The sequence below is a fragment of the Lygodium microphyllum genome, chromosome 15, assembly GCF_053477565.2.
Source record: "Lygodium microphyllum isolate KBCC chromosome 15, Lygodium_microphyllum_v1.1.10, whole genome shotgun sequence".
Classification (NCBI taxonomy): domain Eukaryota; kingdom Viridiplantae; phylum Streptophyta; class Polypodiopsida; order Schizaeales; family Lygodiaceae; genus Lygodium; species Lygodium microphyllum.
The window spans coordinates 65,848,693-65,875,694 of record NC_141149.1 but is presented as its reverse complement, the minus strand read 5'-3'; the positions used below and the strand labels follow the sequence as shown (position 1 = coordinate 65,875,694).

The window sequence follows — 27,002 nt, the reverse complement described above, 5'->3', positions numbered from 1 at the left end:
TTAAAGGCACTTGTGCCTAGCCGCCAGTGTATTACTATAATGATAGTATCTGCACACATGTACACTGCAAGTGGCAGGAGCCCATCATTGTCATTGTATTCTTTATTTTTTCAGTGACATTTGAATGAAGGGAAGGTTGGTCACACATTGTGACTGTTGGAGTTTCCTCTCTCTCTCTCTCTCTCTCTCTCTCTCTCTCTCCACCATAGCTCTTGCTTCTGCTCGCATGCCTCCACTCCAGGCTCACTCCCTTCATATATATTCCTCCCTCTTTTTGACACCTTTACACACCATACTTGCATTTCACTCTATGCACTTGTAGTGGCTTATTTTTTACTCTAGTTATTGCTCTAACAAGACTTGCTCCAGCAACAACCTCACTCTAGCTTTTACTATGACAACCCTATAGTTTCATGAAGCTTAGTTTGTAGACGACCTTAGTAGTCTCCAAACAAGATAAAGGAAGGAGAGCATAGTGCTCTAGCAAGACCCAATGCAAGATTCACTATCTACATCAAGTTTAAGCTCAAATAAAATGCTTTATTGTACCCTTTTCAACCATATCTATGTATAAACCACACTCTTTTCAACCATGTTTATATACAAACCACACATGGCTAAAAGTCATACTAAAGATATTGACAACTTCTTATATAGAACAATTAGTACCTTGATACACCATACTTAGAATCATTTCATTTAGCCACTAAATTTCTACAACTATTGCTAGTTTCCCATTGCTTAGGCCATGTTATGTTTCACCCTAAATCACAATCCATCCTAAACTAGTGGTTGGTTCAGGGACTAACATCAATACCTCCCTAGCTAGATATTATATTCTGAGAGTTGAGGACAAGTATCCCTAACAGTTTAAGGTTGCCAATGCCTTTGTGGCCAAGCTAAGGACATACTACTACATGTAGCTCTAACAAAAAGGAGGGTGCACATTGAAGCCAAAGTCAAGTGTTCCCTCTTGGAAATGTCGAATAATTTAAGGACATTGTTCTAATTGGATGGTCACCAAGGTCAACATTGTAAAATGGACCAAATGTTGAGCTAGTAGTTAAGGGTATTGGCTAGCCTTTGACAATAGGTCTTGATGCAACACTCAATATTCAACAAGGGTATTATGACCCTTGATAACAAGTCTTGATGCAAGCCCAACATATTGGGTGGTCCTTGTTTGATAACAAGCCTCAATATAAACTGTGATATTCGAATAATGCAATATCCCCTCATGGACAATTTCCAAGCTATCACCAACTCAACCAAGTGTTGGATGGTACCTCACAAGTGGCTACCCAATTGTTGCATGCACTCACAAGGTCAAGCTCAACCAAGCATTTGATGATCCCTGGCAACCTAGTTTGTGGGACATTTTAGTGTGTGTTGCATGTAGTTGCAAGATCGTCTTGCCTAGGCGACTTCAATAGCACTCATGAGGCATTGAATACCTAGATAAGGCTAGGTTTAGATAGAGGTGGAGGCAAAGCAAAGGTGAGAAGCCTTCCTCCTCATACATCTGAACGCCCTTGGTAGAGGTAAAGCATCTTTTCAAGAAGCGGACAGAGTAGGTGAGAGAGTGCTTTTCGCATTGCTGAGCTATTTCCAAGGGGGGGAGGGTCAAATAAGAATCATAGCACAACCCTATGCTTCTCTTTTCCCTCCACACATGTGAACCCAACCTAAGTACCTATAGTGTGTAACTCATGAGTTTCTACTTGAGAGGTACCTAAATACCTATATGTTTAACATCATGAGCTTATACGCGACAGGCACCACATAACTAACTAGGTGCTCTTCAGCCTTAGGGCAACTCGTGGATCCCACCAAAAAATCTTCAAATAATGTCCACATTTAGGTGGTTGATGAGAATGGGTGAAAATAAACTGCCATCACAATACATGTGGTTCAGGGTGGCCGGGCATGAGAAAGAATCACAGGCTGCCATAATACTATTGTGCTGTGTATCGTGTATGTGTCTCCAACTCTTCTACCAGAAACAGAAGCATTAGTGTCATTGTGGGTCTCTGTCTTGGCAGTATCGGAGAGAAAGCTAACTGTGTCACTGAGTTTACACTCCATCGGATTACTGACCAGTGGAAGTATCGCTTAACCAGAAGATTTTCTTATCAAGACAGGAAGAGATCCCGCAGAAACCTAACATGATTAGCAATGTCCATTGATTAAGGTCTCTTTTGATCATACAATCACCACCATCATCATCATTATCGCTCAGAATTTTTATGCTCTTACCATCAAAGATCAGAGCTTGCTAGCTCCAAAAGACCACCCAGAATCATTATCATCATCACGGCTCAGAATTATTCTGCCCTCATCATCAAAGAGAGCTTGCGAGTTCCAAATACCTTTCAGAAGGATGGCCCTGCATGAAGGTCCATGCTTGGGATGCTGGGATGGATTGAATGGCCACTCGGTTCTTATTGCAGCAGCTAGATCAGGCAGCACTTTCTCTTTGTCCAGGCCCGCCTCTCGCACTCCCTTCTTCATTACAGCAGCTCAACAGGAGGATGGGGTTAAATCATCTCGTCGCGGATGGTTCTATGACACTTTTGTGAAGGACAACACTATGGAGGCCAAATTGAACAAATTCAAAGCTGATGTCGCTGCCCGCAATGGCTTTGTGGGATCTTGGTTTGAAGATTCATTCAAGTACACCGCATGGGTTGGTGGGTATGACTTTCTGCAAAATCAGCTTGATCCTCGTACAAGAAGTGCAAATAAAGAGAAGAGACTAGCATGTTGCATTACACACCTGGCTTCCATCAAATATAGCATCAAACATACTGGGTCCATTCTAATGATTATTGAGCATATAGGGTTCTAATGGATGCATAGATAAGCTGTAGAACCTTGGCCTGAAAAGAACAGCAAGATTGTGCCCTCTAGAAACACAGAGGTTTGGGGAAAAAAAAAACCTTCCTCAATGTGCACAAGCGAGCACCAGCCCAGGCTAGAACAAGGCAGTCATTATTTTTACCACTGTGCAGGAGAACAGTCCTGATGAGCAGTACCAGGTCAGTCATGTGATGGAGGAGGGCAGGCTTAAAGCTGGCAGCAATAGTCTGATCATGCAACATGACAACTGCGACAGATGCATGCACGTGTGCGCACATGCGCATATAGCATGCACTGATGTATGTATGCATATGCACATGCACATGTGTGCATGGATGGATGCCACTTGCATGCCTCCACAGATGCATGCAGGCACTCAATTGGGCTCATAGGTACACATACATGCATGCATGCACATGTGGAAGACTGGAGCAGGAACAGAGAACAGTGTTTAGATAACTGCATTGTAGTAGTTTTTCTTTCTTGGAAAGTGATCCTTCTACAAATTCACTTTAGAAATTGCAACTTCTACTAGATTTCAACCCAATACTTTTGCACAGGCTTTTAAAAGCCATCTCTTTGTTTATAAAACCTGAGATAATATGCATTTCTAGCATCCAGGGTATGGTCAGTGTAATCTGTATGATTTTAAGAAACTCATTCTATTTTGTTTTCTACTAACAGTGGGGCCTGCACATCATTGATCGTATAAATTGTCATGCAGAGGTCCATAGAAAGTTGACAGAATGGAACTTGGAAAGTATTGAATGTCAACAAGCATATAACCTTGTGAACTCAGGTGGAGCTGTTCTTCTTGATGTGCGAGAGCCTGATGATTTTGAGAAGGTGAAATGCAAAATTTACTAGATACAGAGTTTCATTCTCTTTGTATACACTAATCCTTTTCAGGAAACCAGTGCTGTGATGCTGGTGGGTTTAATCATGAAACCAATCATGTCAAAAGGAAACATTGTTACTTTCTCACTGAAAGAACTTTGATGCAATATTTTTGTAGGTTGTACTCACAACATTCAAAATATGTTATAACTATTTTAACAAATACTCGCAAGGGTGTTTGTAGGTCCATGCAGAAAAAGCAAAAAATGCCCCTCTTTTCCGCTTGATTCAGGGAAATGATTTAAAAGCAAACATGAGGTAACTTAGCCCTGCAAAATCATTACCACTGGTTCTTTATGTACAATATTCAAATTCAATTTGTTCTGCAATCTCCTACCTGATTTCTGGGCATTTTTTCTTTGTGTGTGTTTGTTTGTTTGGGGCCAGGGTGTGGGGGGGCCTTTGTGGTTCAATTTGCAAGTTGCCCCCTGAAATCCTTTACATCCTGTGTTGTAGATAAGCATGGGATAGTTATTTATGTCGTAAGTTGCATTTCCTGCATTTCCCGACGGTCACCCATCATACCAGCCAAAAAGGCAGGAGATTATCTATACAATCATTCTTTAGTCTCAAGAAGTTCTAATGATTAATTTCCTCATGATTCAAAATAATTCAGCATACTTAAAAGAAAAGCCAATCTGATCCATAACAAAGCTCCTAAGAAAACAAGGTTTTTGCTACTAGATCATCCATGAGGGAAGGTAGCATGACTAGACACCAACTAAAAAATATTAGATTGCAACTAAGGTGAAAAAGGCCAGTTGGAAGGCTTTAGTCACATAACAAAAATTTCGTATCTATCTGAAGAGGTATTCACCATCCGATCCCCATATAGTGAGACTTTCAATAGGCTAGGTGCTTGTTCCTAGTGATAATAGAATTTATCTAGTCTAGTGCCTTAGGGATTAAAACCTGAAACAAGAGGCTAAAAGTGCTCTGGAAGATGCATGAACAAAGAGTACCCTTAGAGTGAGGTAATAGGATAGACAGATATGGGAGTTTAACTGTTGACCATATCGACAATGAAACCTTGGTTTTATTCATTTGATTTACAAGAAAAATATCTATTTTGGAGAATATGTTATTGATTGAATCATTTTTGAATCTCTGTTTGAATTTTGATACTAGTTTTTGCAACAAATAATAGATAGCATTATGTATACATTTTCAATTATTTGTCCAATTTTGGGGATGTTGTAGTTAAGCCATAATTACTTCTAGTCTCACTTTTGGATACGTCTCTTCAATTATATTGTAGAAGTATCTCCATCAAGTCATGGTGAAAAACCAGGGTATATGTTTCGAAAACAATCTCCATGCCTTTGATATATTGTCCCTTTAACAAATTCAAGAAAACATATGCATGTTGAAATCATTTAACAATTCCTTGAAATCAACCGAATAAGTTGAACAGATAGCTTCTTCCTAGAATCTAGATGTGCTAGCTTCTTTTGTGCAGAATCCCCCTTCCAATCAACTCCATGAAGGACATTGTTGCACCAACACAGAACAACAAGGATTTGATCGACCAGTGAAGTGCTTCTAATTTTTTTGATTTCCTAAATGATCTGATAGATGATCACTTTGGTTGAGCTGATTTCCAGTGCAATCATTCACCAAGCTTTGATGTCTCTTCAATAGACTTCTCTAAATCGAATTTATATAGCCCGTATTCTTAGAACAGTAAACCATTGTAAGTGGTTCCAAATGGGCAGTCAGATAGGAAACTGATTGGTGTACTATAACCAAAATAGAACTCTCAAAAAGTCGTACAAGTTGCCAATGTAACAATTCATTTACATGAGAAAAAAAATGACACATTTTCACTGGTTGCTTTTTCTCCACATACTGATAATTTCACCTTTTTCACATCGTTTATGGTGGAGCTTCAAAAGGTTCTTTAATAAGTAAAAATAAATCAAGTTGATAACTACTCAGATTCCCTAATTCTCATTGTAACTGCAGCTTCAACAATGTAGAGTGTCAAACAGAGTGCTTGTTTATTGAATTTGTCTAACTGTTCTCATGATATACCTATGCTGAAGTCAAGAAACAGTTATATTTGTATAGAGAAAGGACAGAGAATGTAGAGTCATATGTTCCTTTGGGATACATTTTGTATATTGTCTATGTGCCGATGCATGAGCACTTTGAGAGCAGCTGACATAATTTTTATTATAGATCAAATGTTTTTAAGAGCTTTTTTATTGGTGTAAATGTTAGAAACAGCCATTAGAGATGGCATTAGTATATATATTTCTTTGGATGCTTGTGAATCAGGAGGCTTGGCTATGCAATGCTCACAGACTTTGCTGGCACAGGTAAATAATCATTAGTTCAATGTCAAAGATTCAAGATATTGTTTTGAGTTTTTTGGCTTATTATACTGATTTTCACCAGACTTTAATGTGGTTACCGTAACAGTGTACATGTTATTGATACCTTTTCCTGAAAATCACCACTTTTTACAGAGCGCAACCCACAGTTTATAGAACAAGCTTTAGAGGCTGTAGAGGATGACAAGAATAAAAAGGTCATCGTCATGTGCAGTATTGGTGGGACCTTACTGACGTATGTTGAACGAAAAGGGTCAAAAGCCAAAAAATTTGCAGATCCTGAACGAATGTTTGGCCGGCAATCTCGGTATGTTTGCATAGATTTTAAAACTCAACGTTTATGAAAGCTTTTTTGACAATAAACGGTTGCAGGGTAAACATGCTTGTAAGGAGGCTTGGCCCAAGAACAATCATGATTTTGATCATTAAATAAGCTAGTAAAGGGTCAGATTTGCAGAATTACCAATTGATATTGGCTGAAAGCAGTACAGTTCTTTATGTGACACCTACCATCCATCCAATATGAAATTTTACATGGATACTTTGCAAGGTTGGGCTTGAAAAATGGGGTTGAATGATGTAGATGCTGATTTTCTGAAAGCTTGATCTTAACTCAAAATCAAATTTCTAGCAGCCTTCACAATTGTGACTATGACCTCAGCTTGCTAGGTTAGTTTTTGCTGTCTCCTGCAGCTGACCAGTCAATTCTGCTGCCATGAGTCATCTTCATCTCCATATGCTTACAGCTCACAAGACTTATGTTGGGTATTTCACTCACGCCTCACTTACGCCTACGCTCACATATGAGTGTCGGTGGTTAGTAGGACACTAGGGCACTTTTTACTCTCGGTAGGAGAGGTTTTTTCCGCCAGACTTATGGTATTATTTCATATGTGCTTATGACACACACTTACGGGCACTTACTGTGTTCGGGTGTGAACACCCCCCTACAACCCTAAGATTTAAGGGTTGTACCTTGTACTTTCAGTTTACACTCTTCCAGTCTATTGCATTGGGTATCGTGCTTCACTCTCTACTATCTACTGGTCCTCTGTGCTGAGCTTCGCTCCTGTCCTCTCTCACATTTGGTATCAGAGCATTGGCTCTACTCTACTCAGCTCAGGTTCTGCCTAGCTCCACTCAGCCTCCGGGAGCTTCTTGCTCAATCCAACTCTGGCTTGTGTTTGTTCAGCTCAGCTTGACACGCCAGTCTGCTGTACGGGCCACTGTGGCCACGTCCTGACAACACAGCCCGTCAGTCTCGCAGCACCCTGCTCGCCAGCTCGCTAGTGCTGCCCGCCTTAGCAGCTCGTCTGTGGTAAACGTCTCTAGCGCCGCCTGTCAGATACAGCCTTTGTGCCACCCACTATACGTCACACCCACTTGTGCCTGCCTGGACCAGCACCTGCCCCTGCATGCTGCGTCGTTCTTGTTTGAAAAAGTCCAGCTCGTCCAACTGAAGCGCCGCCAGTCAAGCGCTAGCCCGCTAGTCGTCAATCATCGCCAGCTCAGCTCGCTACTGAAGTGCCCGACTGAAACACAGCCAGTCAACTCATCGAACACCTGCTTGACAGCTCTGCGCCAGTAAACCCGTAATTTTTTTGTTTTTTTTTTATTTTTTATTTCAGTTGCAATTTTTGGAAGCAGGGGTTCCCATGCCACAGACACAGAATTCAGGAAACGTGTCTGGGACACATTGAATGCAATTTCTAGACACATTCATCAAAATTTTTTAGGGCTGTTATGTTTTCTGGGAACATTGGCATACACACTACAATGCAGTCCATTGACAGACTGTTTTGACAAACCGGAGGCAAGAATTTTTGGGGATTTTGCTGGTACAGTATTGCTGAACACTGATATTGTTGGACTACGTGCATAACAGATAGTTTTGACAGAGTTCACCTCTATACACTAATTGCAGAAAGTTATTTCCTGCAATTTTTGAAAATTTTCAGATTTCCAGTATAGTCCTACTTTGACATTACTCTTTTGCATCTTTATCTGGTAATTGAAAATCATGGTAAATCAGGAAGGAGATGTTTTCACCTATGTATCCAAGGAGGACAGATTGGATGGAAATAACTATTCACTTTGGTCCTTCATGATGAAGAATGTACTTGTGGCCAAAAATCTTTGGGATTATATCAGTGGAGAAGAAGCTCGACCCAGAGTTGTGGCTCCAGGTACTCCTTCTCCAAGAGGACGTGCACCACGGGCACCTCAACCTGCTCCACTTCAACCACTTCCCCAAAGAACAATAGCTCAAAAAGCATGGGATGCTTTGTCGCTAATTGCATTGGCAGTTCAGCAGTCAATCATCCCCCACATTCGTTCAGTAGCTTCTTCACGAGAAGCTTGGCTAACTTTGGAGCAGATGTTTGTAGGCAAGAATGAGACTCGCATCTCTTTCTTAAAGAAAGAGCTAGAGACGTTGAAAATGGATGAAGGTGATTCTATTCAGGATCACTTGAACAAAATTCAGGACTTGCGAGAGCAACTCATGAATGTTGATGAGTACTATTCGGATGCACAGATGATATCTACCACTTTGAACTCATTACCTCCTTCGTATTGGCTTTCATACGGCCTTAACCTCACCATGAGGATTTCTGCGCAGTCAATCACTTTTCTTCAGTTAGTCAGTTTGCTTCTAGAGAAGGAGCAAACACGGAGAAATAGTGGTGTGGATGCTATAGCCTCTGAGCAAGCTTTTATGGCTAGAGAGAAGGGCAAAGGTAGCCAAGTGAAGAATGCTCCGCAGAGTTCTAGGACTTCTGGCACATCAGAGGCAAACAAAAAACAATGATGCACGCAAGCCAAAAAGGACAAAATGCCATTATTGCAAGAAGCCAGGCCACTACATTACTGAGTGCAGAAAGCGCATTGCCAAAGAGAAGAAAAAGAAGTTAGGAATGTCTGTTTGTGATACTCCTTCCACTGCTACTAAGTCCGCGTCCTTTGTTGTAGACAAGGACTATTATTTTTACACATGCAATTATGACACCTCTTGGGCAAATCAAGGATTCAGCTCTATTGAGGATGCAGGCACTTGATTTTTTGACAGTGATGCTTCTAGGCATATTACATCTCGTAGAGATTTATTTGCATCTGTTCATACAGCTCCAGTTGGTAAGTCTGTACAGTGTGCCAACAATGCATCATACCCTGTTAGAGATATTGGGGAGATTGTGTTCACAACCAATATCCGCCTACAGGATGCTTTATTTGTGCCAGGCATAAAGAAGAATTTGCTCTCTATCTCTTCTTTGGCACGTTATGGATTTTGTAAGTCACATTTGATGATGATAGATACATGGTGAGAGACAAAGAACACATGACTTTGGTTTTGACAGGCTCTTTATGTCATGGGTTATACGAGTTGGATGCTCTTTCAGTTGATCAGTCAAGATATTTGACATCCACTCTTACTCCTGCTATGATACAGGCAAAGTTATGGCATGCTAGGATAGGGCATTGTGAACTTTGGCAGCTTGATGCTTTTACAGCATATGTAGATGCTAGATGGATTACCTCTACTGGAGAGACCTCCTGAGCACTTGTGTGAAGAATGTATTTTGGGAAAAATGCATCGTTTTTCGTTTCCCCATGATGTTGCTTTTAGAGCAACAGCCAGGTTGCAGTTAGTACATTCAGATGTAAGTGGACCTATGCAGACAAAGTCATTGGGAGGATGTTACTATTTTGTGACTTTTATTGATTCCTTTACTCGATTTTGCTGAGTCTACTCTTTGGTCAAAAAGTCAGAAGTGTATAATGTATTCTTGGCTTTTATTGCACTTGTTGAAAACCTGTCTGGTTGTAAAATTAAGACTCTCCGTTCGGACCGAGAGGGGGAATACATGTCCTTCATGCTGAATTTCTTTTTGAAGCAGAAGGGCATTGTCCATCAGTACACTACTACTTATACTCCACAGCAGAATGGGGTTGCAGAGATAAAAAATCGGTCACTCATGGAGATGGCCAGATGTATGCTGAAGGCAAAGAGCTTGCCTCACAGTTTCTGGATGGAAGCCGTCATGTGTGCTTGCCATGTTTTGAACAGATGCCCCACCAAAGCTTTGAAGAAAATTACACCTTTTGAGGCTTGGAACAGCCAGAAACCTTCTATTCGACACTTTCATACCTTTGGGTGCCTTGCATATGCACATATTCCAAAGGTACTCAGGAAAAAGTTGGATAACAAGGCTGTTAAATGCATTTTTATGGGATATAGCAGTGAGAGTAAAGGCTATAGACTCTATGATCCTGTTTCTAAAAGGTGTTTGTCAGTAGGGATGTACTATTTGATGAAAAATCAGAGCTGAAGTTTCAGCAAGTGAACTCAATTTTCAGCCAGCTGCTCCTTTGGAAAATACAGAAAATCAGCCATTGGCTGATCTGAATATTCAGCAAAGTGCTGAAACTGAAATTCAGCAAGAGCTTATGCACAGAGTCAGGAGGCAAGACAAATGCCTAGATGGTATTTACAGACTATGAAAGATAGTCATCTAGATGCACCCATGGCTGGTCGTACTAGAAGGCAAGCTCGTATGCATGATATTGCACATACCATGGAGTTCGTTATGGCAATAAGCACCTTTGATGATGAGGAGCCTGAATGTTTTGAAGATGCACAACAGAGTGTGTATTGGATGGTAGCAATGAAAGCTGAATTGGACTCTATCACTAAGAATCAAACATGGGATTTGGTGTCTTTGCCATTTGGAAAGAAAGCCATTGGAACAAAATGGGTCTACAAGCTGAAACGGAATGCAGATGGATCCATTGACAAACACAAGGCAAGGCTTATAGCTAAAGGCTATGCACAGAAAAAAGGCATTGACTATGAGGAGACATTTGCTCCTACTTTCCGTATGACGACCATCAGGTCTATGGTTGCTTTGGTTGCTCATTATGGATAGACTGTGCATCAATTGGATATTAAAACTCCATTTTTACATGGGGAACTTCATGAGGAAGTATATGTACAGCAGCCCATTGGTTTTGCAGTTGAGGGCTTGGAACACTTGGTCTGCAAGCTGAAAAAAGCTTTGTATGGTTTGAAACAAGCTCCTAGATCTTGGTATGCAAACATAGATGCTTTCTTGCTTAGCCAAGGGTTCATAAACAGCTCATCTGAGTCTACCCTTTACGTATGTAAAGAGAGGGCATCCATGCTAATCATTTGTCTTTATGTTGATGATCTCTTGCTTACAGGGACACATGCTGATCAGATTTCAGCATTTAAACAAAATTTGCAGCAAACTTTTGACATGTCAAACTTGGGGTCTTTGCATTATTACGTAGGCATTCAGTTTATACATGATGCTAGAGGTATTGGGTTATCACAGTCAAGATACATTGGTAAACTTCTTGAGAAGTTTGGCTTACAGGATTGCAAGCCAATTTGTACACCAATGAAACCTGGACTTAAACTGTCATTACATGATGATAGTGATTTCATTACATGATATACACACATATGCTCCAGCAGTTGGATGTCTTATTTACTTATGCAACACTAGGCCAGACATACAATTTGCAGTTTTAGCCCTGAGCAGATATACACATCAGCTACGCATGTCACATTGGCAAGTTGTTAAGCGTGTCTTCCGTTACTTGCAGGGTACTAGATCTCTTGGATTGCTTTATGCCAAGGGGGGACCACTGCAGTTGCATGCTTACAGTGATTCTAATTGGGCTGGTGATTATGATTCACGTCACTCCACTAGTGGCAATTGTTTCTGTCTTGGCTCTTCTTGCATATCTTGGCTTAGCAAGAAACGGTCCATTGTTGCCACATTGTCATGTGAAGCCGAATACAAGGCAGTTTTCACTACCACAGTTGAATGCGTATGGATTAGACGCTTGCTTGTTGATCTGGATATATTTGTTACGGAGCCTAGTCCTTTATTCACTGACAATCAGAGTGCCATTGCAGTAGCACGGAACTCAGTGTTTCATGCACGCACGAAAAACATTAAGATACATTATCACTTTGTCAAAGAGAGGCTACATGCAGGTGATATCAACCTTGTCTATTGTCCTACCACCAATAATGTGGCAGACATATTCATCAAAGCTCTTCCTCGTGAAAAATTTGAAGCATTTCGCCATGCTTTAAATTTGATCTCCTTTGGTGGCAAAATATCCTTGTACTCTTGATCACTCTTCACTCCAAGGAGGTTTGTTGGGTATTTCACTCACGCCTCACTTACGCCTATGTTCACATAGGAGTATGGTGATCAGTAGGACACTAGGGTACTTTTTACTCTCGGTAAGAGAGGTTTTTTCCCCTAGACTTATGGTATTATTTCGTATGTGCTTATGACACACACTTACAGACACTTACCGTGTTCGGGTGTGAACACCCCCATACAACCCTAAGGTTTAAGGGTTGTACCTTGTGCTTTCAGTTTACACTCTTTCAGTCTATTGCATTGGGTATCGTGCTTCACTCTCTATTGTCTACTGGTTTTCTATGCTGAGCTTCGATTGTATCCTCTCTCACAACTTACTGTGTCACAACTGAAAACATCTCATGAAGCCTTGTAACATACTTGTTTGTGTTTAATTTGTATTTATGTGTGTATGTGTGTGTGTGTGTGTGTGTGAGAGAGAGAGAGAGAGAGAGAGAGAAAGAGATGTATTTGGGTATCCAAAAAGCCAAAATGGCCTATGAGATAAAGAAATGAGTACATCTAACCACGTCATCTTGATTGGAGACAACAATGAAAATAAAAACGACTAACTATGTAACTACCTTCTGAGTGGAAGAGTAGAGGCCATGATAATGAACCTCCATTGAAGATAACATGGTAGATTGCTTTTTGTTGCTCCATGAGATGCCTTCCAATCTAAGTGCGAAGACAAAACCTACAGTGGATCTTAAGTGTCAACATCTTTGGTACGATTTGAGTCACTCCATATTGCAAGAGTGGCTCCATCTCCATACATGATCCCATAGAAGTCTCCCGTGCTCAATGCCAATTAGAATCGGTATAACTTTGCAAATCCAAACCATGACTATAAGTGAGTTCGTAAGAACTTGTTAATCCTATGGAACCACAATTGCGGTGCTTGCTCCAACCCATAAAGAGTTTTCTACAAACAAAAGGCCTTATCTTTATGGTCTACAGGAGAAACTTTGGAAGGTTTCTCCACATAGACTTCCTCCTCGAGAAAACTGTCCAAAAAGGCACTTTTGATTTTCATTTGATAAATCATGAATTGTGGCGAGTGGCTAGTGCAATTAACAAGTGGAATGATGTCAAGCACACTATGGGTACAAAGGTCTTCTCATTATTGATGCCATGCTTTTGTTAAAAACCTTGCACTACAAGGTGAACCTCATATTTATCCAAAGTTCCATTAGCTTTCATTTAAGTCCTTAAGATCCATTTAGTCTCAATAACCTTTTTGTGGCTTGGATAGTCCATCAAGGTTCAAGTTCCATTCTAGCCAATGCTCTCAAGCTCCTTTGCCATGGCCTCATGCCAATGGGGATGCTTTAGAGCCTCCTGCCAACTCTTTGGCTCAAAGTGCACTATGTAATGAGCCATAAAGACAGATGCAAATGAGACAATAGATGCAAGCCGAGTAGATCTTCTCGAGCTCTTCAAGATGGAATTCTATGGAAGAATCAAAAAGTCATGCATGGTTTGCTAGTACTAGCAAGGTAATAGCCTTGGCCAACTATAAGCTAAGGCACAGGGACATAACTAGTTGGTCCACTAGGTAAAGCCATTTGGGTAAATCATGTACAAATTGATCCATACTCGAGAAAGCATAAAGCCTAAAAGTGTGTAAGACAGAGGTCTAGCCTCCAGCATAGATGAATTTACACCACCCGGAAAACAAAAGGTTCTAAAGGATGTGTCTATGTCTAATGATCCCTTAGGTATGATGTGAGATCTCATTGGTGGTGTATGCATAAGAAAGATGAATGGTGTGAATGGTAATGTAGTGTATAAAGTGGATAGGATACGTGGAAAATTTAATTTAGGTGATGATGTGTGAGTGAATGAATTAAATTGAATATTTGAATTCAACATTTGAAAATGAAATGCAGGTGAAGATGGAAACGAAGAATGAATTCATTTACCTCTTTCAAATTGACCTTGAGAAGCAAAATGTAAAGGAAAAGTATGAGAAGAAGAACTTATAGAAGGGTTAACAGATTTTTTCTTATAAGCATCTCTTCTAGTATTAACATGCTGATAACGGTCCTCTTCAGGACTCAAACTATTGTGTATCAATCGAACAATTCCTTCATCCTCTTGAGTATCACCAAAACCTTGCAATCAAGTAGAAATTGGATAAGATGAACTATAAATAGGCATACCTAGCAGAGGAGTGAATGGAGGGGTAGAAAATAAAGGCTTGTACCCCATGTTGGCTTCTCTAATGGAATGGCCTATCCCACGCTAAGTGTCCTTCCTTCCTGAAAAATCTAGATTTGTGCACTGAATCTAAAGGGAAAAATGAATGGTTTGCCTTCTAACAACTGTTGATCTTTATGCATAAGAATAAGATCATACTCGGCTCATGTAATCTCATATGGTCTTTGCACTTGGTTGTCCGATGTCTCTCCTATTGTATTGGATCCTTGTGGAGCAAGTTGTGAAGGTCACTCCTCCTTAGGTCTCTGCATGGAGGGTTCTAGAAACTGAAGTGATGTTCGAAGTCATCTTTCCTCTATGAACTTGTTTCTGATGAACGAGCTCTCCAATCAAAAGCTTGGGTTTCTTCTTTGAGTACCTAGCTTTGATGCCATGTAAAGTTATGCTTGTCTATAGATAACAAACACAATCATATGACAAAGCATGGACTAATAAAGAACACATTTAGGGTTAGGGTAACTCAAACATTGAAGAAGATAATGGGTGAATATTGAATGCTGAATATATATATGATGCTTAGTGTAGCAAACACAATAGTAGGGAGCTGGATTAGTGACATGTAGGCAGCTAATAGTGGAGTTCTGCCATGAAAAGTGGAGGTGAGAGCTGCAGCACCTAAACACAGCAGTAGATGATGTTTTGTAGCTGTATGGCAGGGCAGAACAGCAAAACACAGGCTAGAATGGTGACATCAGCTGTTGTAGCAGCTGTGCAGGTCCAAACACAAGCTAGAAAGCCAGGATCAGCAGTAAATGGAACCAACCAACTGATGACAGCAGGCTGGAATAAGTTTGCCAACTGATGAGAGAGCTTTGGCAGCAGGCTCCATGTGTAGATCAGCAATGAACAATTTGAACCGAGATATCCTCCCCATGAAGGGGGTGTGGACAGTAGAGAGGTGCCAACAAGAACTACTTAAGTTTAGAATGCATTTTTAGCTCAACAATATAACCTACCGATAGGATTGGCTTTAGGATCTTCATTGTAGATGGGGTTTCATCACTTTTGGTAACAACTCTTTCATACCTTTGTGGAGTGGAAACTATTCCCCTTTTGCCAAATAGACATGCTTCATCTACCAAAATGCTTTATATACTAGATTTAGGTTTCAAGCTTCTTTTTGTCCATGGTTTGGCATAGCTAGGTACTCATGTGGTCTTCACCCAGGATGTGACCATTGAGGACTCTTCTACAAGTTCTATTCTTTGGATATGTGCTAAGTACCTCCAATTATTTGATTGATGGTGCTCATACGGGTGCTTCTTTGTCCTCGACTAAGACACTCCCACAACACCCCCGGGGGATGTAGCTATAACTAGTGAGAGGGAGTCCCTATCCTAGATGCCAAATGCTACTCAGTACAAGTGTCTTGTTGGATCTTTGATCTAGCTTATGCATACTAGGCTAGGCATTTCTCTTGTGGTGGTATTACTGTCTTCTTTTATGAAGATTTCTACTACTCAAGCTCAATGGAGAGCTACTTTGTAGGTGTTGCACTATTTTATAGGGAACTCGATTCTATGGGGTCATTTATAGAGAGGATGCTACTCTCATTGGATGGAGTGACTCAAATTAGGCAAGTGACGTGGAGTCTTGATGCTCAAGTATATGTTTTACTTTCTCCCTTGGATTAGGAGCTATAAAATGGAGCAGTAATAAGCAGCCTACTGTGGTGTCATCTTCTACAGAGGCAAAGTATTGAGCACTTTGTTCTACCACTTAGGAGGTAGTTTGGCTCCGTTGGTTGTTGGTGGAGATAGGCTTTCCAAAGATAGGACCCCCCTATTGCATGTGGATAACCAAAGTGCCTTAGATCTAGTGAAGAACCGTGTGTTTGATGCTCTCACAAAAAGCACATCAAGGTTTAGTATCATTCTGCACAAAAACAGATTGTGGATTTCGGGTTAATGGTAGCTTACTGTTGCACAGAGGACAATGTTGTGGACCTCTTTACAAAGCCATTGTCTCAAGCTTCTATGCTTCATCACATGAGGTCTTTGGGTCTTCAAACACTCCCATGATTTGAGAGGGGGTGTTAGCTCGTATTTTATCAATATGACATCTCTTGCTGGTGAGCTCCATCAAAGTCTAATAGAGATAGAGGAGCTCTGAATGTTTTAGCCCAATCTAGGTGTGTGCATCTCTTTTTCAGTGTGTTAGGAGTGTTCACGTTGGCACCAGCTATCTACATTTCTTTTTTGGTGGCTAGGAAATTTGATTTTTTGTGTCCTGGGCAGCCTGCATTGAAGTTTGTGCCGGCATTCCGTTTCGCTAAACAGCTGATCCGCCATCATTAAATGCAATCAACTATTGCATATTTTTCACCGGCCCCCACTTGGTAGATTCATTCATCTTTCTTTTGCAGGTTCAGCACATTCCATGTCTGGCATTCTCCACCTCTAGTTCAGCCATCATCATCAGCCTGATCTAGTGCCTTTACTAACACCTTGGGCTGCATGGAGTTTGAGTTTTTTTGCATTTCTGCGTTTTGCATTTACGGTTTGCAGCCCCATAAAGGGAAGCCACTCTAGACTGACTGTGCCTATTTATAGGCCACTCTCTCACTCATTCTTTATGACTGATTTATTCAGTCTGTCACTTCTTCTTTCCAGCCTCTTCATTGCCCTCACACCCCTTCAAGAGGACATTGCAGTTCGTGGTTCGTGGCTATCTTCATCATCTTCCTTGTGCTACGGCACCCTTGTTCCCTTGTATCACATTCACTCCATGATTCAGATCTTCATCATTCCATTCATCAGAGTTTCTTCTCTCTTCTATTTTCTTCTCAGCATTTGTCGAGTTCACTCCGCGTTCCTCTACCCAAACCCTACTGTCTCACTAGTACATCGTCTTTTGACATGGTATTAGAGCTGGACCTGCTCAAACAACGGCAAAGATCCTCCATTCCAGTGACCGCAAAGACCGGTGGCAGGTTTGGCATCTACTTCTCTTCTTCTTCCGCTGCATCAAAATCTCATTTTTGTTGTTTCGGGTGTTTTCAGCTTGTTGCCCACACCCCTTTCTCGGAGGACATTGCAGTCTCAGCTGTTCCTTGCTGTCATCTACAGTCTGGCGCTTGTTTCCAGGCTTCCACCCGGAGTTTATAGTTGCTTACAACAGAGCGACTGTTGTTGATCACTCTCCATTCAGAAAACAATCTCGTTTTTGCAGATTTCAGGTATTACAGCTTGCTACCCACACCTCGGACGCGGAGGACATCGCGGTCCAAGCTGGCCATTGTTGTCTATAATAGTTTGGCGCCTATTTTCAGCCTACCACACATTGTTCGGAGCTGATTTCAGCATGTTGACTGCTACTGCTGGTTTTTCCTGCGTTTTTAGTCTCTCTCTCCTGCAGCTTGCGTTTATTGTTTTCTCTCTCCTATAGCTTGCATTTTTAGTCTTTCTCTCTCCTCACTTGCGTTTTTAGTCTTTCTTTCACCTCACCTGCGTTTTTCTATTGGTTGCAACCTCTTACTGCTAGTAGCATCCTCCTCCCATTGGCAGCTCACTTTCAACCCTTACACTACCTTCCCACCCCTTGCGGCGAACATTGCGGTTCGTGCTTCACATTGCCCTCACACCCCTTGAGGCGAACATTGCGGTTCATGGTTCGCGGCTGACCTCTTCCTTCTTCAGCAAGGCATACTGGTACCCATGGCTTCTTTACCAAGAGATGACCAAACTACTAGGTGCTTCTACTGTGGCATCACCGGACACACCACCGATGCTTGCTGACTTCGACCTTTGCTCCCCTCCCCCGAGAGTATATACGTCTCCCACCTGGCACTACCTTTTCCACCTCTCCTTTCTAGGCCACAAAGATCGTTTTGCATCGGCAATCAGAATTCCTTTCGAGCACATGGAGAATCGATTGGCACTATGACCTCCTGGAGATCGTCGCTATGCTAGTAGCAATCTTCTCCCACCTATTTTTGGATACAGTGGCTACCACGGCCCACAATTCTGTAGTCCGTTCCATCAATTTCAAAGGGGGTTCCCACCCACCGGTCCATCCTTCGCACACTCTAGAGGAGGCCTCTTACCTTCTTCTTCTACCCTTGAATGGGGTGGCTTCCTTCCAATGGTCATCTCACCTATTGATACCCAGGATCTCGAGGATCCACCTAGATCAGGGCCTTGGAGGTTCAGCCACGACTCAGTGACGAGGCCTTCGTATTCCTTCTTGCATGGATGCACGGAGCTAGTGGCTTCTCTCCCAAGGTTGAGTTTTGGGTTCTCTAGTTCACTCTGTCTATTGTTCTTTCCTACAAGTTACCTTTTAGGTGGAAATCTTGAATCTTAGGGATCCTCTACATCTTCTTCCTCCTCTTCTTCTTGCCTTGGTCACTTGGTCAATATGGAGCCAACTCCTGAGATCGAGTACGGGCATATACTTATGGTTCTCGGCACCACACAAAGCCCGGCATTCCTTGCATTGCATGTTTTCATCATCTTTGTACTAGGGTGCTTGGGCAAGTGAACAATTTTCCCACGAGGGACACTGTCCAAGTGGCACGTGCTGCATGAGCATTCTTCAACATATAGCATTGCATCTCCACCTCACTCTTCTCTTCTTTCCCTTTTTGGGCCTGAGAGGAGGTGTTGAGAAACCCTTCATCCGCAGTTTGCATTTTTTTACGCTTCTACGTTTTGTGTTTAGGGCTTGCAACCCCAAAAAGGGGTGCCATCCTAGATTGACTGTGCCTATTTATAGGCCACTCTCTCATTCATTCTTTACGACTGATTCATTCAGTCCGTCACCTCTTCTCTCTAGCCTCTCCATTGCCCTCACACCCCTTCAGGAGGACATTGCGGTTCGTGGTTCGTGGCTGTCTTCATCATCTTCCTTGTGCAACAGCACCCTTGTTCCCTTGTATCACATTCACTCCACGATTCAGATCTTCATCATTCCATTCATCAAAGTTTCTTCTCTCTTCTCTTCTCTTCTCAATGTTTGCTGAGTTCACTCCATGTTCTTCCCCACAAACCCTACTGTCTATTGTCTTTTGACAAGGGACTGATCAGTCCGCCATTGTATTCAGCCTTCCATTCAGATTCAATGTAGATTATCACTTCATTCTCTTCTCTCGTGATATCTCTTTGTTCTCTCCATGTTTGTGTTTCTCTTTTGTGCACTCTCACATATAGAACCTCTAGGTCTTCTCTTTTGGTGATGATAACGTGTGAGAATGGCAATGGAAGAATAACATGAACGCAAAGAGAGAAGGGAAGAGAGAGAGAGATGTAAACGTAGAAGAGAGAAGGAAAGAACTGCAGTCATCTGAATAGAATGCTGAATACAAAGTAAAGCAGCTGATCAGTCCCTGCACGGAGCCGGAAGTGTCAATGAGAGCACCAGTTCAGGTTGACGATGGAGAATGCATCGGATGACGGAGACTATCCACTGGGTGATGGAGAGTGTGCAGCACCTGCAAAGGGGGAGATAGAAGAATGACTAGCCAAGTGTGGGTAGCCACCTTAAGTGGGCAATCCTCCCCTAAATTGGCTGACCTGCTGCATGAGCATGCTGAAAACCTGTCTGACCAGTGACCAGTGTCAACAAACACTGGTTGGCCCAAAAAGTGGCCGCCTGATGCTGATCGCTGCATTTAATGCAGCAAAACATGATTGCCAACATCACAGTGTGAACATAAGCTGTGGGCAGCATAAAATCACTATGCACATGGCTGGAAATTTTAATGATCGGCCAGTGTGAACACACTCCTAGACAATCTAGAACTGAAATGCGCTCAAATGCAGTTAAAGCTCCTCCATCTCCATTAGACTCTGATGGTGCTCACACCAAAGAAATGACAGCATGAAATAAACCAGGCCAACACCTCTAGACTGTACTAATGATGCAATGCAGAAGTGTAGGAGCAAAATTAATGAGCATAGGGACTAAACATGTTATGGCTTTGCATAAACATACTTGGAGTGGAATCCACTAGTGTGGAATATGACAAGATACCATAACCATCACCATAGTGAGGTGCGACAATAGTAACTTCCCATCCATGTCAAGGATAACAACTCTTATGTACAAGGTCTCTACCATGAGATGCCAAAAACTTGTGGAAGTATAGAACACAGAACTGGTACATATAGGAAAACCCAAAATGAGGGTCCCATGAGGAGCAAAAGTGGTCCAACTAGTGTGTGCACATGAGGTTACAAAGTAACCTCTAACACCATCTCTAGGAATCAATATGCACCATGAACACCTCAGTAGTGTGTGTGCATTCAAGTGGATGCATGTGTATGCTATACCATGAATCCAAATCCGGATCGAATGATGTACAACCAATGAGCCGAAGGCAGGAAGAAGTTGGCCTAGCCATCACGCACCAAAGTTACATCATCCTCTATGAGCTTGCCGTATAACATATGCTGTTCACCCTCATGAGCATCAGCATGACTCAGAGGGAGGGAGGCTGATTATGGGGACACTGTTAATTTTGTACACGGGCAGAAATAGTGCTAGCAGCTTGAAAGAGGCTGGATTGCTATGACAGGTTAAATATCACATCGTCAGCACTCTACTACACTGCATTGCATGGCAGGCATGCCTGATACTATGCAATGTTTAGCACATAATGTTTTCAGCCGTCAGAATTTTACCGATTAGTATTTGTACTCTTAGCTGTTGTGTGGATTCTGTCTTGCATGTGCAGAGTTGCCTCTTGTTTATTGATTTTGGCCTTTGTACACATCTTTGTTTTACATGTGCAGCCAGTACAAATTAGGGGAATATTTCTCAATATAGCTATGTTCTTAAGGACCTATACATTTACAACAGGGCCCAAAATGCGACAGCCAAGTAAACAACAAAATGTAGTAAACTAAGTCGTGTCAGAATCAGTACAGGAAGGAGTGAAGGGGTTATCTTAGACTTTTTGGCTCAAACCATGCATCATAGGTTCATGTAAGTGTTTTAGACACCTTGGTTTTTGTAGGAAATTGCATTCCGTTTCCATCATTTGTGAAATCCTGAGGTATGATGTCAAATAAGTATGATGATGCAAGTAGAAATTTGACGGCATATAAAAGTCAGATGTGTTAACAAGGGTTTATTTGGTGACTACCCTCACCTAGCCCAAGATAATGTATGGATGGTTTGGAGATTATCAAACTGATGCATAGCCATGTTCAATGGATTGGCATTTCTAGATCTTTGAAAGCTATTTATGAATTGCAAGAAGCTGGGTTCAAACGTGTGTATCATCTCAAAGATGGTCTCAACCAGTGGATACACGAAGGCCTTCCCATTTCAGGGTCTGATGCATAAGGCAAACAATGGTCGAAAGGCCAAGATACAGTGCATGAGCCAGGGCGAAAGATGCACATCGTCTGGGGATTTTCAGGGACATATAACAGAATGGCGAGCCATTTTGTTTGCATATGGCGATCCATCAGTCTCCATTGCGGTTTACTTAGCCTCCAAATTCAATGTTAATAGCGAGATATGATGGCTGTTTACTGTTTTCATATGGACATGTACTGGCCTTAACATGAATTCTGTTGTTTCACAATGTTTATAAGAGTTGGCCGATGAAGGAATTTGTGTTTGTTGTAATGGAAGATTCACAAAGTCTTTTGATTTGATGACATTGACGAATTAAAGAACAGGAGAAGAAGTAGATGAAGAAGCTTTCAACAGGCTATGGCTATGGTGAATTAGTTCAATTCCTAGGGACAGCTCAGTCTTAATTTGCCTCACCTGTTGGGGGGTCTTGGCACATTAATAAATCAATCGCATCACCCATTAATAATAATAATAATAATCATCATCATTATCGTGATCATTAGGGGAGTTTTGAGGTTGCGAAAATGTCTTTTAGGAGATAGAAAGAGATTGTTCTAGACCAATAGGAGCAAAGCTTTCGTAACGGAACTTTTATTTTATAAAAAGCAAAAAATTATTTTACAAAAAGATACGCATATAATAATATTACTAATTTGTATTATCAATATCTAGTTTTAGCCTCTTATATTCGTGATTACAATATTCTTTGCATTAATAATATATAGTCCCTGTCTCTTTTATTTAATGATATATTTGAATTAATGATAATTACATATTTACTCTAAATTCAAATTAGTAAAAAGCTTGGCATGTATTTTTTTCCCTCCTTTAGTTGATGAGGAAACATTGCCTCTCCACATAGTCTATTCCAATTAGGCTCCAATGAGAACTGAAAACAAAAATATTTCAATAATCTTGTAAAACAAGATCTCATAAAATCTTTAAAAATATCAAATTACTTACTTTTCATTGTATGAAATTAGAAGAAGCTTCAAAGATTCAAAGTCAATTAAATTGAACCAATGGTCAAAAGCACTTGTATCAAGCTCACTCTTCATATAGTATGAGATTGATAGATCAAGAACTTCAATCTTTTGTTGTATATCGAAGGGGAGCTCATGCATTACATACCTAGCAAAGGAATGGAGATAGTAAGTATCAACATGAAAGTCTATTGCTATAGAAATATGGAAGTTTAAACAAATTTTGGTAAACTATACCTCATCCCAACAAGAAGAATCGAGTCATTTACTTCTTACTTTATTTTGGAGGATTTGAACACAATCAGAGTCTAAAAATATCATATCAAATCTCTTATTAATATTAGAAGGTAATAAGCAAAAAACATTGAAGCCCTTAGGGTTAGCCCTTTCAAGAAGGGTAGATAACTCTTCAAAACATGGGAGATTTTCTACTTCCTTTTCTTCTTCCTTCTTTCTTTTAAACTCCCTATGTTTATCTCCCTGCTCTACTATGGACCGAGGCCTTTTCCTCTTTCTTATGTTGTTTTGTGTCTTTTTCATGTGTACATCTTCAACTTTCAAACCAATATTATTGTTATTTTTCTACATTAAGGCACATTTAAAATATTGAAAGCCTTAACATCAAAAAGAGAGATTGGCTCAAAGACCTTTGAAAACTTGTATCTCAATCTCTTGAGAATAATTATGTATTTATCCATAAGCGAAAGTCTATGTGCATGAGTTGTACAGATATAAGAATCTTGAAAAAACTCAATAAAAAAGTCCTATCTAATCTCCTGAATACAATCAAGATCGTCCTAGTCCATCTAAAACTCTGTAGACTATGCTTGTTAACAGATTTCTCTGACAAGCCTCTGAAAAGACAGCTTTGAAATTATATTATTTAGAGCCTTAATTACACTTCTAATCTCCTTAAGGCACCTCACATGTTATGAGAGCCTTCTTCTTGGCTTTGATTTTCTTGAAAGTTTGGAAGGCTTGGAGGAGTTATGTATCTTTGAAGTAAGACCTCTAGGATCAACTTTCTACTTCCTTGCAATGGACTTAGTTCTAGCCATCTAGAACCTCCAAAAAAACAAACAATACTAATAAATTATGAAAGATCTCCTAATCTCTCGTATCAATATATCTTCAATCACAAGGCAGTAGGCAAACAGTAATCATAAAGTCTAAATACAATCTCAATAAAACGGTACGAAGACATATGAAATGTGAGTAGGCCTTGAAGACAGAGAGAACCCATCATATCGTGTTTCACACAGCACAAGGGAAATAATGTAGGCTTAAAACGGATGAAACGCGATATGGTCTTACTCGAAAAAAAGAACATAACACCATTCGTGTTTCATATGTTACATGACAAACATGGTAATCCTAGTCGTGTTCAACTCATCTACCATTACACATTATATTTACTACAGAGTCGAAATTTATCCTTAACTTAAGCTAACATGAGATATTGTTTGGCTATGCACTCTTACCCATTAGTATACAATGAAACAAACTTGATTCATGAAGTGAGTTCGATTTTTTGCTTGGTTTGGAATTTGCAATTTTGTTGATTAAGAAGCAATGGTATAGTGTTAAGGAGGTGAAGTAGCTCATGAAGTCACTCCCCACTTTTAGAGAAAGGTATCCATGCCCTAAGGTTGTCCATTAAGACATGCTGATGATCCTACCTATCATATATATGGCTATTTAAGAGGCATGACATTAATGAAGAATAAAGAATTCTATTGTCATTACATTTATAGACATTGGAATATCCTTGCCTCTGATTGTCCTCAATCTCTCCTTCATTGCAACTCATACCCTAGCTTGCATAGCCATAGCCAGTTATGGGATCTACCTCCCTATTCTCATTCATAACCCTTAAGAGGCATATCCATAGCCATTTTGGGGATCTACCTTCCTTTTCTCATTCATAGCTTTCAATAGGTACATTCTATGCTTTCAATTTACTACACAGTCGAAATTTATCCTCAAATTTCTATAACCTACATCAAGTTAAACACATGAAACGTGAGTATGAATTTAATGGACAAAAGAAACTTAGCACCCATGTTACAACAGAAACTTGTAGGCCTTAGTCGTATGAAACGCAAGGAGGCATCATGTGGACAAGAGAAATCTAGTATCCATTGTGTTTCATACGTTTGGCATTTTTAGAGATGATTTAGTAGGAGTGTTCAAGTGATTTAGAACTTACTCATATTTTAGAAAAAAACTTATATTTTTAAGTGCTGAGTGCATATGTTGTCGATGAAACCTTCTTTGGTAGCGTTGCGCGGAAGAATAATTTTGTATTACAATCAAATTAGTGTTGTGTTTGTGTGGTTGAGCATAGAGAGGGTTTTGTCTTTAAAAAAACTCTTTTGCGGTTTAGAAATCGAGTTTATAACGATGTTGGTTTACACGTGTGGCTATTATAATGCGTAGTTAATTTCGCATGTGCGACTGAAGACTGTTTTGCTTGGGAAGTTGTACCACGTGTCACTTACTTTTTCGACATGATAGCGCTTTTATAGCTCTGATTTTTATGTTTTTTTATTTTTCTTTTTCATTTAAAGAGAACGTCCTCCGAATTAGTGCAACATACTTTTTGATCAAATGTGTGGTGGCCGTTGGTATATATATATATGAATACTTAGATCCGGATCTTGGTTGCTATTTCTCTCATGTATCTTGTCTTGTCTTCGACCAGCTTTTATCTCATAAGCATCACAAGCCAAACCAAGCATATGCTTACAAGAAACCATCTATTCTCAGGAGCAAGGCCTGCAAATATCAGGTATTACACTTTTCTTAATATTTTTCTCTGCAATCTTGAATTTTAAGGCTGAAGATGTTAGTTGGTTTAAAAGGAGAAAGATACATTAGGAACTTAGAAATTTTGTATTGATTTTACTTTGTTTTTCTAGTAATATTGGTCTAGTAAACATGCAAAAAGATGAGGTTTTGATGATCTTGAGGCATTGTTTTGTTCAAAATTTTCGAATGTGTAAAACACGATTTCGTTAAGTTTTTTTATAAGTTACTTGTGAAACACGATTTTGTAAATTGTGAGGCGGTTTGAATCCTTGTTTTCGCATTTCATGAGTCGAAAATGTTAAACAAAGTTTGATCGATGAGACTTGGAATTTCATACTTTCTCTACTGTATCATCTTGGTCTGGTAAACATGTAAAACGATGGGATTTTTATGTTTTTGAGGCATTGTTTTGTTCAAATTCTCCATATGTATAAAACGCGAATTCATCAAGTTTTTTTATAAGTGACGTATGAATCGTGATTTTGTGAATTGTGAGGCGATCTGAATCATTATTTTCGCATTTCATGAGTTGAAAATGTTACACAAAGTTTGATCGATGAGACTTGGAATTGCATGCTTTCTTTGTTGCATGAAGTTTTAATTTATTTATTTCATCTTGTATTTCCTTAATTTTCTTAGCAATCTTTCTTTAGTCTACTGTATATGAGCAAATGTGGATTTGTATATTATGACCCTTATTTTTATTTTCTGGATTTTCTTTTGTGAGTAATCAGGATGACTAAAAGGAAGTTTTCATCAGAGGGAATGGAGGAGGAGGATCTAGAGGTCACCTGTGATGAAAGGCTGCTTGATTTTCTTCATACAACTGAAAATTCATCTAGATTTATTTACATCAGAGATATGCTCAATGTTTCCTTTGATTTGTAAGAGCTTTTGAAAGATCTTGAAGATAAACTGAATGATTTTAAGGTATTTTATGATAGACATGTGGAAGGCCTAGAGATTGAGAGATTTGTCCATTATAGCGCTGTAATGGAAGCTTCTAATGCTGCTAGAATAACTTTGCAAACAAGGTTTAGCCTTATTGATGAAGAGTTCAAGAAGTGGAAAGTGGATTGCCCTTTTCATTAGAATCAGCAACAATGTCTTCTTGTACAGAAGGATGCTGGATTTCTTGTATATCTTCAATATATGGATAGTTGTTCTTCAGATACTATACAAGAGAAGAAGATGGAGGATATTGCATGCAAAGACAAAGAAGTTGAAGAGAAGGGTGAAATGTTTCAGGAGGATATTGAGAACCAGTTAGTGCAGGGATTTGATGTTGCTTTGTTTAAAAGTGAAAACATTACAAAAGTGGAAGAAAATGAGATAGAGTTGAGTGCAGAGATTGAAACAGGTCCTCTTGAATGTGTCCCAACATTTTCCAATTATCTCATCAA

At 40.2% G+C, this 27,002-nt stretch overlaps 1 protein-coding gene across 3 annotated transcripts; it reads left to right on the top strand.

Moving 5' to 3' along the window:
- Positions 1–1,867: 1,867 nt before the first annotated feature.
- Positions 1,868–27,002, top strand: LOC148024628 (rhodanese-like domain-containing protein 14, chloroplastic). Of its 3 annotated transcripts, none has more exons than XM_087694250.1 (6): positions 1,868–2,690; positions 3,584–3,705; positions 3,941–4,014; positions 6,037–6,077; positions 6,228–6,399; positions 26,334–26,977. In XM_087694250.1, the coding sequence occupies exons 1-6, from the start codon at positions 2,381–2,383 to the stop codon at positions 26,485–26,487; spliced, it is 873 nt and encodes a 290-aa protein (XP_087550376.1). In that variant the 5' UTR covers positions 1,868–2,380; the 3' UTR covers positions 26,488–26,977. The 3 variants fall into 3 exon arrangements, with proteins under 3 accessions (XP_087550376.1, XP_087550377.1, XP_087550378.1); XM_087694251.1 differs by lacking the exon at positions 26,334–26,977 and adding an exon at positions 21,670–22,107 and having other exon boundaries at positions 1,878–2,690; XM_087694252.1 differs by having other exon boundaries at positions 2,555–2,694; positions 26,334–27,002.

Bases quoted from the DNA above. Each gene is read 5' to 3' on its own strand.
- LOC148024628 (XM_087694250.1), top strand. From the start codon at position 2,381: ATGGCCCTGCATGAAGGTCCATGCTTGGGATGCTGGGATGGATTGAAT. The intron at 4,015-6,036 runs GTAACTTAGCCC...CTTGTGAATCAG, and splicing joins GATTTAAAAGCAAACATGAG to GAGGCTTGGCTATGCAATGC. The intron at 6,400-26,333 runs GTATGTTTGCAT...GTGAGTAATCAG, and splicing joins ATGTTTGGCCGGCAATCTCG to GATGACTAAAAGGAAGTTTT.